The following is a 17,865-nucleotide window of genomic DNA, read 5'->3' as shown; positions in this document are numbered from 1 at the left end:
CCTTCCACTTCCACTGTCTGATGGAAAGAGGAAGCACTCAGAACCCAATGAAGCCCCCTGCTAGTGGGTGGGACATGGGTTCATAGGTCTGATGCGTAGGCTGATGCAAGGCCTTGGGCAAAAGGAGCTAAGGGGTCTGAGATGCTGATGGAAGCACCGCTCACTGTCCAGTGTAGGCTTTGCTGGTGATTTTAATTGGGGAACTCGGCCTCAGAGCTGGAAAATGCCCTCTGCACAGGGAGGCTGGAACCAGGGCCCATCAGTGAACAAGCCTGCAAGCCTTAAAGGGTGGCACGAAGGACTTCCCTGGTGGCACAGTGATTAAGAATCCGCCTGCTAATGGAGGGGACACGGGTTCGAGCCCTGGTTGGGGAAGATCCCACATGCCGCGGAGCAACTAATCCCATGTGCCACAACTACTGGGCCTGCACTCTAGAGCCGGCGAAGCCACAACTACTGAAGCCTGTGCACCTAGAGCCCGTGCTCCGCAACAAAAGAAGCCACCACAATGAGAAGCCCGTGCACCGCAACGAAGAGTAGCTCCTGCTCGCGGCAACTAGAGAAAGCCCGTGGGCAGCATCGAAGACCCAACACAGACAAAAATAAATAAATAAATGTATATATTAAAAAAAAAAGGTGGCACGAGGTGTCCTCTGTGACCCAGCGGAAGGGAGGGCTTGGCTCGGCAAGGCCAGCTCCCTCCTCAGAGAAAATCGGATTTCGATCCAGAAGAAGTCCTCACTCTACATCAGGTCCAACCATGGGCAGTCAACCAGGCTGGCCTGGGGCCTGCAGTGCACGTGTGCCCTGCCCCAGTCCCAGTTCCTGGGCTACAGGACGTACCTTGGGGGCCTGCCTCCTCCCTGACTGAGGACCCCAGAGGGACCACCACTCTGAGCCTCTCCATCAAAGGCCTCTGACAGCATGCCAGCCCCTCAGCTCCTGAGCTTTCCCAGACACAGGATCCCCACCCCTCCACTCCCAGCCCTGTCCTGTGGGCATTGTCCCAGAAAGGTGGCTCCTGGGCGCTGGCTGCTCTGAGCCCTGCCTCCAGGAGACTTTCTTTCAGAGCCAGAGGCTGACTGCCCGGACCGGTGCCCAGTGAGCTGGCTGGCTGCAAGGGCCCTGCCCGGCCCAGGGAGCGCCCACCTCACACTCACCCAGCAGCTGCAGCCCTTTACCTTTTCACACTTGTCTCATACTCAGTCCTCTGCCGGCACAGCTCTGCCCGGAGCTCCGTGACCAGGCCCTGGAGAGTCTCAGTACGGTGGGCGAGGTCCTGGGTGGGGCTGCCTGGGTCACTGGGCTCACTGCTGCTGATGCAGGCACCCACCCTGTCCAGGCCGTGGTCCAGGTCTGGGGATCTGCACTCCTCGCTGCTGCTGGGGACAGGGGAGGGCTCGAGGGCCCCCTCAGTGTGGAGGGAGCTGCAGGCAGAAGAGTCACTGGCCCTGCACGCTGTGCAGCTGCTGACCGAGCCCCTGGCTGAGGCCTCGCAGGAGGAGGCCCCAGACCATGGCATGCTGGCCACGCTGGGCGTGCTGGGAAAGGGGCTGGGCAGGGGCACGTTGTCATAGGTGGAGAGTCTCTGCTCGGAGCCTGAGTCCTTGAACCGGTCTCCCGATGAGGCCCGGCGGTGGCCTCGCAGGGAGGACAGCCCATTCATGAGCCAGTTCCCTCCGGAGGAGATGATGGGCACCTCCAGGGATGAGGTGCCCACCTTCGGGCTCCCCGACCGGGACCCTGACTGCCGGAAGGAAGACCTCCAGTTGGGCAGAGTCTGCACCTTCTTCCCAGGGGTGGCAGCAGGGCTGCTTCGGCTACCCAGGCCTGTGGGAGAGGTTCTAGAGAATGCCGCCACGGCAGCCCCATCCAGAGAAGAGGCCCTGTGCGAGGGCAGGCCAGGGGCACTGGGGCTGCCGGGCTCTGCCTGGCTGTCCCTGGTGACCTCCTCGGAGCCCCATCCCACGGTGCATGGTGGGCTCCCACGTGGGGAGGCTGGCGCTTCCGTGGTCCTCGAAGTGAAGAGCTGGCTGTGTCTGCGGATCAGGACGGTCATCAGGTGCTGGACCAGAGAAGTGCCTGCCAGGAAGAAGGAACAAGAAGAGCCTGGCTGTGAATACCTCCAGTTCAGGCTCTCCAGACCAGTCCGGGGAAGCTGCAGCTCGAACCCAGGGTGCCCAGCCCTGATAGTAGCCCCAAACCAGGCTACTCCTCAAGTGAGGACTCAACGAGAGCTTGCCACGTGCCGCCCCAAAGGAAAGGACGGCCACCACCCCCTCCAAATCCAGGCAGGGACATAAGGACCATACCCAAGAACCCCCCTCCTCCAATGTGGGCCCTGGAGCACAGAGCAGCACTGTCCCTTCGCACCCACTCCACCCGGCTGGCGGGGGGACGAGCAGGCACAATGCCTGTTCAGGCTGCGGGCTGAGCCAAGGGCAGGCTGGGACTGGAAGCCAGGACCTGGATGGCAGGGCCCTCTCGGCTGCCCCATATGCTGCCCACAGTGGCCGTGCCTGACCGTCCATACTCTGGGAGGCACAGGGCTCTGGGACACAGAGTAGAGATGTCTTACCAGGTGCGTGTAGGCACACATACACAACCCCGTGCACACAGACAGATGTACACGGCTGCCCCCCAACGTGAACAGCCCCCCACACATGCACACAATCCCTCTTCTCCAGGCCACAGCCCCTGAGATGCAGCCTGTGGCATCTGTGGGGACTCGGTTCCTGAGGCTGTGGGGTGGGGGGAGGGGTCAGTGACAAAGGGAGGCGGTGCAGCGGGACCATGGTATCGATCCTGCTGCCTCGTTCCCTCCTCTTGTCCTCAACCAAATACCAGAGACTGGGGAGGCTTCTGCGTGATGAGGAGGGTGAAGTACTTGGGTGGACCCTCCCACTAGAAGTAACTGAGAATCGTGGGGAAAACTAAGTAAACAATCTTTAGTCCAGAAAAGTAGGTGAGGCAGAAGCTCAGCAAGTCAGTGGGGTGAGCATCTGCCCTCAGACGTTTGCACAACCTGGCAGGCGGGAGCTCTGGGGAGACCTGCCCGTCAGGCCAAGGGTGTGCCAAGCGAGAGCATCAACCCCAATGGTCACACCCTCGGCTGGGGGCGGCAAGGGACAGCTCCACAGCCCACCCTGCCCCTCCCCTAGGTCACGCTCGACAGGAATGGCCCCTCTGCCCTCAGCCTGCCTGGCGCCGGGGGCAGCGGGCTCCAGCTGGCGTCGGGTGGGTCCTGTGTGAGTCTCCGCCGGCATCTGCGCTCAGCCAGGACTGGCTGCGGGTTTCCTGCCTGTGAGCGGCTAGGCTCTCACACTAACCCCGCCAGCACAGTCTTCCATGGGGTCTCCAAGCAGGGCTCTCATTTCCATGCCAGCCTGCACCTGTGCCCTTTGAAAAGTCGGGCTGACAGAGTCACCTTGCCTCTCCTGGCCTGTCTCCTCATCCGTAAACTGGGGGCAGTAACCACAGCGCGGGCTGCTTGTGAAGATTAAAAGACGGTGGTAGAAGTAAAGTACTTAGCAGAGGCCGGGGCGTGTTAAAAGCAGCTGCTGTTGCTGCTGTTTTTTTTAATCATTATTAGTCTTCATTATAGAACGGAATATTCCTAGGGTTTGCAAAAGCTCTGACATCCAGAAGAAGCCTGTGACAATTACTTAATCGAAAATTACTTTAGTAAAGCAAAAACATCTGTGTGTGTTCAAGGGCAAGTGCGCTGACCTTTTCCATACCCGCTCCCCAGCCTCTCTCACCATTCTAACTGCACCTTATGACCCCATCCACAGGGCAAAGCTCCTTTTCCTCTTAGAGCTGACCCCACGGGGGAGGAGGCGCTGGAGGAGGTGGTGAGGAGGTCCAGAGAGGCTGCTGCCTAATCCCCAGGGATGGAGCCGCCCTTCCTGCCGGCCTGGCGTTGAGGATGCTGAGGACTTGCCCAGGATCAAGGCGAGCCCAGAGCACCATGCACACCCCCACCATTACCTTCCATGATGGTCACTGGGTCTTCTATCTGCGGCCGAAGTATATTAGGTCCAAAAACGGTTGCCAGGTTCTGGACACTCATCTTGTTGACATCCGAGTGGGACTGAACTTCATCCAGAAACCTGCAATGTAAGGAAGAGACAGTTGGCAGAGAAGCAAATCCTGATGCCAGATCTACTGGGAGCTGCCTGGCCCCCATGCTCAGCTGCACCCACATTTCCACAGCTGCTAAGCACAGCCAGCTGCCCTGCCAGGCTTGGAAGAAGGCAGAGCTTCCTCTAAGATCTGAGAGGGCCGTCAGAAGCAAAGGCCACTGGGACAAGGGCCTGTCATGGAAGGACACATAATTCTCCCACCTGCAGTGGGGCCAGATGCCCAGGAAGGCCCAGATCCCCCAGACACGGGGCTGGGTGAAGGCCACCCTGCATGTCCTCGCCTGGCACCCTAAGCCTAGGTCGTGGTCAGGGGGCAGACCATGGGGAGGGGATGGTGAGAGGCACACAGAGGAGGCAGAAGGAACAAAGGCTGTATCCTTTTCCTTCAGGAATGATGTGCTCAGGACTGTAAGCTCTATGAGTGCAGTGACTGTGTTCTTCTATATTCCCCATTGGCTTGACAGACATGTGAGTGGAAGCATGACCCAGGCCCCCCGACCCCCGTGAAGGGCAGGGAGCCAGAGCACAGGGGAGGGAAGCCCCACTCCTAGTCACTTACTTGCAGATATATCTGAGCAGGTTGTAATTGACCAGGGGAAGGCTGCTCACTTGTTTAGCCAACTCCAGAGTTCCCTTGGGATTGAGAGAGAAAAACAGCATTTCAAAGACCAGCAAGGAGGCCCCGGTCCTTCTCTTACTAGAGGGAGTAGGGGGTGAGAATCCGAGTTCAGACCTCCATCCACAGCCCATGGGCCTGGCCCCAGGTGACCAGAGGGCACCACCACTTCCACCTCCCTGGCTTGTGACCTCTGGGGGGAAGCAGATTTACTTTTGAGAAGCCATTGTGAGGGATGTGCCTCTGCAGGGCCACAGAGGAATGTCAGGGCCAGCTCACCGATCAAGGTACAGATATTTGCCAGATAAAGACTCCTCATCTCCCACACGGCCAGAGGGAGGGCCAACAGTCCTTCCCCAGCCGGAGCCCACCAGGGCTGCAGGCGGGCAGTGCGAGGCGGGTGGGGGGCTGTCCTGGGAGCAGTCTCGAATTCTTTTGGGAGGTGGCGGGATAGAAACAGATGAAAGGTCTGGTTGTTTCTGAACCCCACGGCCGGCCTGGGCAGCCTGAGTTGGTTGTGGGAGCAGGTGATGGAGCAGCAGTGCCTACTGGGTGGTGGCCCAGCCTGAGCTCCCTGTGCTCAGGGGCACGGCTGGGACACGGCCTGCTTTAGGAAGTACCTGCCCCTCCGGGAGACAGAGGGCCGCACACAGGGAGGGGATGCTCCAGGCACCTCGCCCCAGCGTGCCCTCCACACACACTGGGATGTTCCGGCCCTCCCCAGATTAGGAGGTCTAGGCCTGTCCCCCACAGAGCAGGCTGCTCCAGGGCACCACCCCCCTGACACACAGAGCAGGCGGCAGGATCTGTGTGCCATGAAGAGTCACAGAAAGTCCTGTCTCCACATACCCGCCACCAACTAGCAGGCCCACCCCCCCAGGATGGGTCCCCGTGAGCCACTAACCTCCCCCTCGTCCTTGGTGAGCAGCTGGGCGCAGCTAAGGAAGTCCTCATACCTGGCGAAGGGGACCACAGGCTCGGGGAGCTCCCGCAGGTAGAGCTTCAGCAGGGAGGCCACCGTGTGCACGTCTGTTGTGCTGCAGGCAGAGGGATGAGTGTGAGGCCTGGGCACCAGGGAACCACAGGAGTGACCAGTACCCCGGCCCACCCCCACCAGGGGCAGCCTCTGCTCTCACGTCCGTGTGTGTGTGCGCGTGCACTGTGACGACTGGCTGGTGAACAGGTGAGCGTGAAGGGCTCCCTTCCACTGCCCTGCTGCCTGCCCCAGGGTACTCTGGAGGGTGACGTGCAGCTGCTCCACACCGGGGAGGCAGGCAGCCAGGGGCACAGCTGTCCTTCGACCCAAGCCTGAGCTTGCTCCTCTGCCCAGGCTCACCCTCCAACGGAAGCAGGAGGGCTGTGTCAAAGGTGCCCACCACGCAGGGCTGCTGAGCCCCTTGAAAAAGGGCAGCTGTCCCTGGGCACCTGCCACCAGGGGCTGGGCAGGTCAGAGGTCAGGCTCTTTCCCTGGCTTCTGGGCTTCTATTCACACTATGGATGCCCCATTTCCAGCACCCCAGAGCCCCGTATGTGCACTCCCAGCCACCAGTCTCCTGCTCATAGCTGGGAGCTGCCCGGGCTGAAGTGGGCCCTGTGGAGGGCGGCAGCCCTGGGCCTGTTTGGACTCTCGGTTCAGGTCCTGGACTGCAGTAAGCTTGCCTCCCAGGCTGGGCTAGACCCCAGGTATTTCATCTGCTTTTCCAGGGCCCTGGATTTAAACGCTGGACCTGCATTTCCCTCATGGGAAGTGCTCAGGAAAGATGGGCCTAGGACCAAAAGAACATGGCTGTGCCGTTAAGGTGCCACCTGGCCCTGGCTGTCCAGGCTGGCATCACTGAGCCAAGCCCTGGGGTCCCTTCCGCCCTGGCATTTGGAATTCTGGGGTTCCACAGGGCTACATACACCTCAAACTCACGCACCCAGAGCCCCTCCCTTCCTCAGGACTGGTGGCTCTTGGTGGCTCTCCGTCTGGCCAGTGGAGCAGCCCCCATCTGTGCCCCCACCTCCCCTCTCCAGCCAGACATGCTGCCGCCCACGGCCTTCAGTGCCTTCTCTCAGCCACCTCCTCTGCTGACCCATCCATTTCCTGGGTGCTTAGGTCCCCAGTGAGTACCCAGCCTTGAGCCCAATGCCCCTTCTCCCACCTGGGGACCCCATCAGTTCACTGCCAGCCACTGTGTGTGCAGGAGCCCCAGGAGGATGCGGGGAGGGATGGGAAGCCAGGAGGATCAGCTGCTGGCCTTCGGACAAGGGCCAGCCGTTATGTCTCCCCCGACATAGAGGAGGAGATGGAGGAGGTGGAAGCATTTCTGATCTGGGCAAGTAGACGCAGGGTGGCCCCTCCATGCTGCAGACCCTGCCTCCGCGTCCCTGCCCAAAGCCCCATCCTGGTGGCTCCTGGCTGCCCGCGGGTTCCAGTGCTTCTGCGTCTGCGAGCTTGGCCCAGCCCTGACTGCCTCACCTTTCTCCCTCCCTAGAAATTCACTTCCTCCCTCTCTCCCCACTCCCCACAGTTGACCCAAGGCTGCTTCTGGTCACTTTCTCCCTAAACTCCCCTCAGACCCTCCCCTTCAACACACACCTGCCTGAGTCCAGCCCCAAGCTCCAGCACTCAAGGAGAATGTTCGCAGCCCACAGCACAATGGGTGCCCACCAGCCTGTGAGCCCTTTCAGGGCAGGTGTTGTCACCCGTCCCGCTCCCTCTCCCAGGAGCAGGCGCACAGTGTGCACCGGCAAGGAGGGCAACAGCTGGAGACAAGGGCTTGCCCTGGGGTCCAAATCAGCTTCTGCCCTCGCTGTTGCACAGCAGGTAACCCGCCGTGAGGCAGATAACCCCCAGCCTCAGTTTCTCCATCTGCAGGATGGATCTGGTAATGCCGCCATTCCCCTGCATCTCTTCATTCCCAAAGACCCCCTCAGCCCCACCGACACCAATGTCCATCCAGAACACAGCTGTGGTCTCCTGGCCCCTACACCTCGCTCCCCTACAGTCCACTCTCTATGCGACAGCCTGGCCCATCTTTCCCATCCCAGCCCAGTCAACAAGCACTATCTCCCTGTGGGCCAGATTGCGTGCTCCGGGAGCCAGGAGCACGCCCTGCTCTGTGCTGTGGGCCAGGCCAAGGGGAGCTTGGTGATGGGAACCCGGGCTGGTTCCCTGAGTGCATTTATTTGTCATCTGTCCTGGCCACGTGAGGGCAGGGCCTTGTCTGTTGTCTGTCCTGTTCACGGCCACTCCCCCACACCTACCAAGCACTCTCCCTCAATGGATGGGTGCGAAGTGATGTAAGAAGAGTTGTTGCGAGAGTCACCAGAGCCACCAAGGTGGGGCGTGGGGGAGACCGTCCTCGAGATGCTCGGCAACAACACGGACGGGGCTGGGAGACCTGCTACGGGCCAGGGACTAGAGACCAGGGTGGCAGGAAGGGACAGGTGTGGTGACTGCGGCTTCCAGGCCAGGTGGGGCTCTATGGAGGAGCGAGTCCAGGACTGGAGGCCGGAGTTCACGGTGCAGAGCGTATCTATGCACATGGAGCAAGCCAGCTCGGTCCCGGATGGCCTCTGCCAGCGTGTGGGTGAGGGGAGCAGCCCTGGGACAATCTCGTCAGGAAGTGGAGAAGAGGAGCCTTGGGACGCCTGTGTTGGGGGTAGGCACAATGCAGGGCCAGAGGAGATACCAGGAAGTGGGAGAGAATGGGGTCAGATACCCCAGGAGAAGCTTCCAGAAGTGAGAGGCACTCAGAGCCCGGGCCAGCTGTGGCAGTGCAGGGAACACTGTGGAGAAGGGTCCTGGAAAGGTGGTTGGAGCCCCGGTGTTCAGGGGGCTGAGGACGGGCAAGCGTGGGTACAGGAGAGGAGACCCTAGGTGAGAGGCTGTCGGATGACAGGAGGGAGAAACAGGATGGTTCTGGAAGGGTGAGCAGGCTGAGAGAGGAACTTTCCTGGAGGGGGGAATGTAGGTGGAGGGCAAGGGGCTCTGGGAAAGAGGCCAGGATCCAGCTGGGCAGAGCCCACCTCTGGGCATCTTGGGTGAGTTACATGGGGTCTCCCAGCCTTGGGTTCTAATCCATAAAATGGGCATATGACCATTGAAGAAAAGTCTGTAAACGCACTGAGGGCAGGGCTAGTGTGGGATGCTCCAGATGGAAGCAGGGGGTCAGGGAGGGAGACGGAGGGCGGGGGAAGAGAGGCTGAGGAGAGGTTGAGGTTGGAAGGTGCAAAGGGGGGGGTCTGCCCTGTGCCCGTCATGCCACTCACCCTTGCTTCTGCCCCCCCCCTGGCGTGGGGTCCCCTTTGGCCACTGGCCCCTAGATCTGGTCGCTGAGCAGAGTCACTGGGGACTTCTATACATGCAGATTTCCACTCCTCATTCATGTGTCTGATTCCACAGGAGTGGGGAGGGCAGGGCCTGGAACCTGGACTTTTGGTAGCTCCTGGGGATCCAGATATACTGTCTTACCGCCTGATGCCAACTCGGGAGATAGCTGCAAACACAAAATCAGATCTGGCTGCCGCCCTACTCAAACTGTGCCTGGCCTCCTGGGCCTCAGGACCAAACCCAGCTCCCTGGAGTGCCTTCCTCGGCTTTGCCCCCCCCTGCACAAATGCTCTGTGCAAGCTGCGGTTCCTGAAGGCCTCAGCCTGGATCCTCTCCCCTTCTGGCCCACCTGCTAAATACCCACTGGAGAGGCAGAGGCCCTCAGACTCCCCCACCTTGCAGCCCTGACTCCCGGCCTCTCAGCAGTGTGGGGCAGGCCTTCCCTGGGCTCCTGTCTCTCCCTCTGGACACGTCTACTCCTCTTCCTGGGATCACCTCCAGCCCATCCTCCAAGATGGGGCTTCTCAGGTTGTCCCCTTTCCTCTCTTCTCCCTCATGCCCTCCCAGGTGCACTCACCTGCTCTCACACCCTATTGTTGCCCTGTTGAAACAGAGGACACCCAACCCTACACCTGTCCCCAGAATCCTCTCCTTGGTTCTGGAACCGAGGGTCCCTCTGGCTACTGATCACATCACTTCCGTCAGATTTCCCACCAGCACATCACATTCAGCTCCTCAGCACCTTCCCAGTGACGGGGGGAGCGGAGAAAGGAGAGGCCGTGGTCATCCACAGCCAGGGGAGTGCTCAAGGTGTGGGGTCAGTGGCAACTGGGGCCGTGGTCCCTTCTCTAAAAAACCTCAATGTCAAGAGCAAGTTTCCAGGAACCACAGAGAAGCATTGTTTGAAGCAATCTCCAACCCTAACCCACAGCCACACAGGCACAGGATGGAAGAGGCTTGGCTGGCAGAGGTTCAGAGTGGACCACAAGCTCGCTGAGATTATAAATAATGAACTACAAGCTCAGAGTATCAGATGGAAATTCACGAGGCTCCAGACGAAGGAACCCCTGTGCCCTCCTGGGTAGACCCCCTCTGGGGAGTGGTGATCAGTCCCAGGCTCCACATGTGAAAAAGGATTTGACAGACTCTCCTGGCTGTGGTGATGGGTCTGGGCAGATGCTGGAGGGGCTGGAAGTGTTCTGCCCCGAGAGGAAAAGATCTGAAAACGCCAGGGCTGCCAGCAGAAACCTGTGGACCTATCCTGCAACAGAGGGGCCCTCGTCTGTGAAGGCAGATTTGAGAAGAACGGGCAGAAGCTCCATGGGGGCCAGGGCTGGCTTGATACAGAAAGAATTTTCTATGAAAAACTGCCCCATAATGGAGATACCATCAGAGAGAAGAGGCCCCCAAACAGCTACCTCTCCCCCGTTCTTAGCCCCTGGGCTTTAAGTGAGGCTGACTATCCCGGGGTGGAGCCCAGGACCCAGTAAGCCCCAGTGATGAGGTAGGATGGGCACTGGCCCAGGACAGGTGGAGGAGACTTGCTCCCCCGCCCCCAAAACCTGTGAGAATGTGGGGCTGGAGCCACGCCTCCATCTTGGCACCAAAGGAGCCTGGGGGGCAAGTTATCCCAAGAAAGCAGAGCCAAGAGACAGACCCTGCAGAAGGCCTGGAGCCCTGGCTGGTGCCAGCAGAGGCCTTCCCTTGCTCGCGCCGGGGCGGGCTTGCGGGCATCCACAGGGGATACCGCCCACGTGGAGGTGGCAGGATCCGCCCCTAAGCGAGATGCAGGGCTGCTGCAGTGATTCTGTGCCCCGCACTCTGCCCATTGGCAGGGCTGGCCGGGCACGTGCCAGTGTAGGGCGCCACCCCATCCTCCATCCTGCACCCATGCCTCTCAGCTGGCATCCTGAGAGGAGGCTATGCAGGGGAATGGACAGGTGGCCCTATCTGCACCCCTCCCGGGAGCTCACCTGTCAAACAGCGGCTTCTCCCCACAGTCGAAGGAATCCTGAAGGTCCCTCACCAGGTTGGCCTGGCCAGGCATGCGGAAGAGGCCCTCCTCGGTGAGCCCGCGCTCCCGGATGAAGTCCACACACTGCTCCACCAGCAGGGGTGCCAGGCGCGGGCCATACTTCCGCTCGTGGTGGACTGTGTCCTCCAAGCGCTGCCCAAAGACCCCTGGGCACAGAGAGGAGCTGGTCACACCCTCAGCTAGCCGGCTCGGTGGTGGGGGAGGGCGCTGGGGACAACAGAGGGCAGGGGGTGCTGTCAGGGCCAACGGTGGCTCCCCGGTGAGGGAACAGGTTAGAAACTGGGAGGGCAGGCACCAGGCGGCTGGGACGGGGCAGGAGGGCCTAGCGGGCAGGGGCCTGGCCTGTGGAGCTTGTTCAAGCCTGAGGACCTTCAGGGAGGGCCCTCAGGGAGCATGCATTATGCATTTTATTGATTGGTTTATTTATGCAACACTAACCTCCAAATGGAAGTGGCTTGCATTTAAAAACCCAACACTATGTCCACCGAAAGACGCACTCTAGAATGTTCTTAGTGGCACTCCCTTGCAATCCCTCCAATGGGAAACTACCTAATGCCCATGAGCGGCAGAATGAGCGGGATTGCCATGGTCTACTCATACCATGGAGCATGGGACAGCAATGACAACAGATGGGACACAGCTCAGGCAAAAAGACAGACGATAGATGATGAGAAAGCAGAATCACAACTCAGCATCACTGATCATTAGTGAAATGCAAATCAAAACCACCTCACACCCATGAGGACGGTTACTATCCAAAAAACAGAAAATGTGTTGGTGAGGATGTCAAGAAATTGGAACCCTTGTGCCCTGTTCATGGGAATGTAAAATGGTGCAGCCGCTGTGGGAAACAGTATGGAGGCATGTCAAAAAATTTAAAACACAGTTACCATATGATCCAGCAATTCTATATACCCGAAAGAAGTGAAAGCAGAGACTTGAGCAGATATATGTACACCCATGTTCACAGTATTATTCACAACATCCAAATGGCGGAAGCAACCCAAGTGTCCATCAGTGGATAGATGGGTAAACAAAATGTGATACGTACATACAACAGAATATTATTCAGCCATAAAAAGAAGGAAATTCTGACACATGCTATAACATGGACAAACCTTGAGGACATTTTTCCGAGTGAAACAAGCCAGTCCACTAAAACAAGTAAAATACTGTATGATTCCACTTATATGGGTACTTAGAATAATCAAATTCATAGAGACAGAAGGTAGAATGGTGGTAGCCAGGGATTGGAGGACAATGGAATGGACAGTTATTGTTTAATGGGTACAGAGTCTGTTTTACAAGATGAAAAGAGTTTTGGAGATGAATGATGGTGGTGATTACACATGACGAATATACTTAATGCCACTGAATTGTACACTTAAAAATGGTTAAAATTTTATGTCAGACCTATTTTTACCAACATTTTTTAAAATGAAAAAAAAAACCCATAATTGCTAGCAGAAGCCAGACACAGAGTGTACACTGCATGACTCCATTTATGTAAAGTGCAAAACCAGGTCAGAACATAGTTACCTTGGTGGGTCAGTGACTGGAAGGAGCCTGAGGGGACCCGGGGGTGCTGGTAATACTCGGATTCTGGACCTGGGCACTACTTACCCAGCTTTGTTCACTTTGAGAAAAATCATTAAACTACACACTTGTGACACCTGTGTTCTGTTCACCTTTCTGTTTGCTATATCTCAATAACATTTGCAAAAAAAAAAAAAAATTAGGAAGCAAAATATCCAAAACATTTAATAGAGGACAAGAAAGCAAATGAGGGACAGAGGGAGAGAGCAAGAAGGTAAAGGAACTCTTGACCCAGAAAACCTGTGACAACTAAATACACAACTGGGCAAAGAGGTTCCTGGCAGCCCAGGCAAAGAGTGGAAGGAGTGGAGATCCATGAAGCTCCCTAACTCACGGTGATAGTGAAGGAGAAACAGACTTCTCCCAGCCCTAAGCTCTACAAGGACTCTGGAAGGCCCGCCATCTGCCATCTCCCTATCTCTGACTCAGAGACCATCCCCGCAGGGCGGCTGTGGGGTGGGCCAGAGCATGACATCAAAGCTCCATTCTGTCCAGGCAGTTCTGTCCTCCCAGACGGATGCAGCCCAGGCAGGTGGTGTCCCAAGACCTGAGTGCTGAGCCAGCCAGGTGAGAGGGTGGCAGGATGGATGACTGCCTACTGTAGCTTCCCACACACAATGGCTGTTTTGAAATAAGATACATCAGTCCCTAAGACAATGCCTGACATAGAGCAGGACTCAGTCAATGTTCCTTCTCATGCTGTTCAACCTAAAGACAAAGTATATAGAACCTGGGGGATGAGATTTCTCCCTTCTAGAAAACATGCCCACAAGGAAGGCACCCAGTGACACCATCAATGCTTTGGGGAGAAGTGTGTGGATGCATGTGTGTGTGTGTTTGTGAGTGTGTGAGTGTGTGAGTGTTCATGCCTACACCTGCATGTGGACTTGTGTGTGCATATGTGTGTGTGTGCATGCACTTGTGTGTGCACAAGGAAAGTGTGCTGAACTGGCCGAGACATGGCACTCATGGTACCAGGTGAATGTTCTAAGCACTTTACATGTATCAACATATTTGATCCTCAGACAACTGAATAACTTAGGGAATATTACCATTATTGTTATCATCATCACCATCATCATCATTCCCAATTTCCAGATGAACAAACTGAGAGGCAGCAGGCTCCAGAATGTGCCCAAGTTCACTCAGCATGTGGCAGGGTCAAGGTTCAAACCCAGGCAGTCTACATGGAACATTCTCCTGGATAGATCACATCTTGGGCCACAAATCAGTGAATTTAAGACTACTGAAATCATATCAAGCATCTTTTCCGACCACAATGCTATGAGATTAGAAATCAATTACAGGATAAAAACTGTAAAAAACACAAACACATAAAGGCTGAACAATATGTTACTAAACAACCAAGGGATCACAGAAGAAATCAAAGAAGAAATTTAAAAATGCCTAGAGACAAATGACAATGAAAACATGATGGTCCAAAACTCATGGGATGCAGCAAAAGCAGTTCTAAGAGGGAAGTTTATAGCAATACAATCTTACCTTGGGAAACAAGAAAAATCTCAAATAACCTAAACTTACACCTAAAGCAACTAGAGAGAGAACAAACAAAACCCAAAGTTAGTAGAAGGAAAGAAATCATAAAGATCAGAGCAGAAATAAGTAGAGACGAAGAAAATAGCAAAGATCAATGAAACTAAAAACTGGTTCTTTGGCTTCCGGGAAGATGGCAGAAAAGTAAGACATGGAGATCACCTTCCTCCCCACAGATACACCAGAAATACATCTACACGTGGAACAACTCCTACAGAACACCTACTGAACGCTAGCAGAAGACCTCAGACCTCCCAAAAGGCAAGAAACTCCCCACGTACCTGGGTAGGGCAAAAGAAAAAAAAGAAACAACAGAGACAAAAGAATAGGGACGGCACCTGCACCAGTGGGAGGGAGCTGTGAAGGAGGAAAGGTTTCCACACACTAGGAAGCCCCTTCTCGGGCGGAGACTGCGGGTGGTGGAGGGGGGAAGCTTCGGGGCCGCGGAGGAGAGCGCAGCAACAGGGGTGCGGAGGGCAAAGCGGAGAGATTCCCGCACAGAGGATCAGGGCCGACCAGCACTCACCAGCCCGAGAGGCTTATCTGCTCACGCGCCAGGGCGGGCGGGGCTGGGAGTTGAGGCTTGGGCTTCGGTCGGAGCACCGGGAGAGGCCTGGGGTTGGCGGCGTGAACACAGCCTGAAGGGGTTCGTGGACCACGGCTAGCCGGGAGGGAGTCCGGGGAAAAGTCTGGACCTGCCGAAGAGGCAAGAGACTTTTTCTTCCCTCTTTGTTTCCTGGTGCGCGAGGAGAGGGAATTAAGAGCGCTGCTTAAAGGAGCTCCAGAGACGGGCGCAAGCGGCGGCTAAAAGCACGGACAACAGAGACAGGCATGAGACGCTAAGGCTGCTGCTGCCGCCACCAAGAAGCCTCTGTGCGAGCACAGGTCACTATCCACACCTCACCTCCTGGGAGCCTGTGCAGCCCGCCACTGCCAGGGTCCCGGGATCCAGGGACAACTCCCCCGAGAGAACTCACAGCACACCTCAGGCTGGTGCAACGTCACACTGGCCTCTGCCGCCGCAGGCTCGCCCCGCACTCCGAGCCCCTCCCTCCCCCAGGCCTGGCTGAGCCAGAGCCCCCGAAACAGCAGCTCCTTTAACCCCGTCCTGTCTGAGCGAAAAACAGATGCCCTCCGGTGACCTACATGCCGAGGCAGGACCAAATCCAAAGCTGAGCCCCTGGGAGCTGTGAGAGCAAAGAAGAGAAAGGGAAATCTCTCCCAGCAGCCTCAGGAGCAGCGAATTAAAGCTCCACAATCAACTTGATGTACCTGCATCTGTGGAATACCTGAACAGACAACCAATCATCCCAAATTCAGGAGGTGGACTTTGAGAGCAAGATTTATAATTTCTTTCCCTTTTCCTCTTTTAGTGAGTGTGCATGTGTATGCTTCTGTGTGAGATTTTGTCTGTATAGCTTTGCTTCCACCATTTGTCCTAGGGTTCTGTCTGTCCGTTTTTTAAAATATTTTTTATTTTAATAACTTTATCTTATTTTACCTTACCTTCTTTCTTTCTTTCCTTCCTTCCTTCCCTCCCTCCCTCCTTTAGACAACGAATCATCCCAAATTGAGGAGGTGGACTTTGAGAGCAAGATTTATGATTTTTTCCCCTTTTCCTCTTTTTGTGTGTATGTGTATGCTTCTCTGTGAGATTTTGTCTGTATAGCTTCGCTTCCACCATTTGTCCTAGGATTGTATACGTCCGTTTTTTTCTTTTTTTCTTAATAATTATTTTTTTATTTTAATAACTTTATTATATTTTATCTTATTTTATCTTATCTTCTTTCTTTTTTCCTTCCTCCCTCCCTGACTTCTTTCTTTCTTTCTCTTTCTCTCGTTCTTTCCTTTCTCTCTTTCTCTCTCCCTCTCCCCCTCCCCTCTCCCTCCCCCTCCCTCCCTCCCTCCCTCTCTCTCTCTCTCTGCTACTACTAATTCTTTCTTTCTACTTCTTCTTCCTTTTATTCTGAGCCGTGTGGATGAAAGGCTCTTGGTGCTGCAGCCAGGAGTCAGTGCCGTGTCTCTGAGGTGGGAGAGCCAACGTCAGGACACTGGTCCACAAGAGACCTCCAAGCTCCACATAATATCAAATGGCGAAAATCTCCCAGACATCTCCATCTCAACACCAGCACCCAGCTTCACTCAACGACCAGCAAGCTACAGCGCTGGACATCCTATGCCAAACAACTTGCAAGACAGGAACACAGCCTCACTCATTAGCAGAGAGGCTGCCTAAAATCATAACAAGTCCACAGACACCCCAAAACACACCACCAGACGTGGACCTGCCCACCAGAAAGACAAGATCCAGCCTCATCCACCAGAACACAGGCACTAGTCCCCTTCACCAGGAAGCCTACACAACGCACTGAACCAACCTTAGCCACTGGGGACAGGCACCAAACACAACGGAACTACGAACCTGCAGCCTGCAAAAAGGAGACCCCAAACCCAGTAAGATAAGCAAAATGAGAAGACAGAAAAACACACAGCAGATGAAGGAACAAAATAAAAACCCACCAGACCTAACAAATGAAGAGGAAAGAGGCAGTCTACCTGAAAAAGAATTCAGACTAATGATAGTAAAGATGATCCAAAATCTTGGAAATAGAATAGACAAAATGCAAGAAACATTTAACAAGGACCTAGAAGAAACAAAGATGAAACAAACAACGATGAACAACACAATAAATGAAATTAAAAATACTCTAAATGGGATCAATAGCAGAATAACTGAGGCAGAAGAACGGATAAGTGACCTGGAAGATAAAATAGTGGAAATAACTACTGCAGAGCAGAATAAAGAAAAAAGAATGAAAAGAACTGAGGACAGTCTCAGAGACCTCTGGGACAACATTAAACGCACCAACATTCGAATTATAGGGGTTCCAGAAGAAGAAGAGAAAAAGAAAGGGACTGAGAAAATATTTGAAGAGATTATAGTTGAAAACTTCCCTAATATGGGAAAGGAAATAGTTAATCAAGTCCAGGAAGCACAGAGAGTCCCATACAGGATAAATCCAAGGAGAAATACGCCAAGACACATATTAATCAAGCTGTCAAAAATTAAATGCAAACAAAACATATTAAAAGCAGCAAGGGAAAAACAACAAATAACACACAAGGGAATCCCCATAAGGTTAACAACTGATCTCTCAGCATAAACTCTGCAAGACAGAAAGGACTGGCAGGACATATTTAAAGTGATGAAGGAGAAAAACCTGCAAGCAAGATTACTCTACCCAGCAAGGATCTCATTCACATTTGATGGAGAAATTAAAACCATTACAGACAAGCAAAAGCTGAGAGAGTTCAGCACCACAAAACCAGCTTTACAATAACTGCTAAAGGAACTTCTTTAGGCAAGAAACACAAGACAAGGAAAAGACCTACAATAACGAACCCAAAACAATTAAGAAAATGGGAATAGGAACATACATATCGATAATTACCTTAAATGTAAATGGACTAAATGCTCCCACCAAAAGACACAGATTGGCTGAATGGATACAAGAACAAGTCCCATATATTTGCTGTCTACAAGAGACCCACTTCAGACCTAGAGACATATACAGACTGAAAGTAAGGGGATGGAAAAAGA

At 54.9% G+C, this 17,865-nt stretch overlaps 1 protein-coding gene across 1 annotated transcript in view; it reads right to left on the bottom strand.

Annotated features, from left to right (window-relative positions):
- Positions 1-17,865, bottom strand: part of ARHGAP22 (Rho GTPase activating protein 22) — a 167,983-nt gene that overhangs the window by 5,201 nt on the left and 144,917 nt on the right. Inside the window, exons 5-9 of the mRNA XM_060034653.1 lie at positions 11,053-11,260; positions 5,666-5,798; positions 4,705-4,778; positions 3,991-4,112; positions 1,182-2,082 (exon numbers count right to left, since the gene is read on the bottom strand). Coding sequence (XP_059890636.1) covers positions 1,182-2,082; positions 3,991-4,112; positions 4,705-4,778; positions 5,666-5,798; positions 11,053-11,260 — 1,438 coding nt within the window. The remainder of the gene's footprint in view (positions 1-1,181; positions 2,083-3,990; positions 4,113-4,704; positions 4,779-5,665; positions 5,799-11,052; positions 11,261-17,865) is intronic.

This window comes from Delphinus delphis, chromosome 16 (genome assembly GCF_949987515.2).
Source record: "Delphinus delphis chromosome 16, mDelDel1.2, whole genome shotgun sequence".
Taxonomy (NCBI): Eukaryota; Metazoa; Chordata; class Mammalia; order Artiodactyla; family Delphinidae; genus Delphinus; species Delphinus delphis.
Note: the sequence above shows the minus strand (reverse complement) of the source record. Positions and strands in the feature narration are given on the sequence as shown.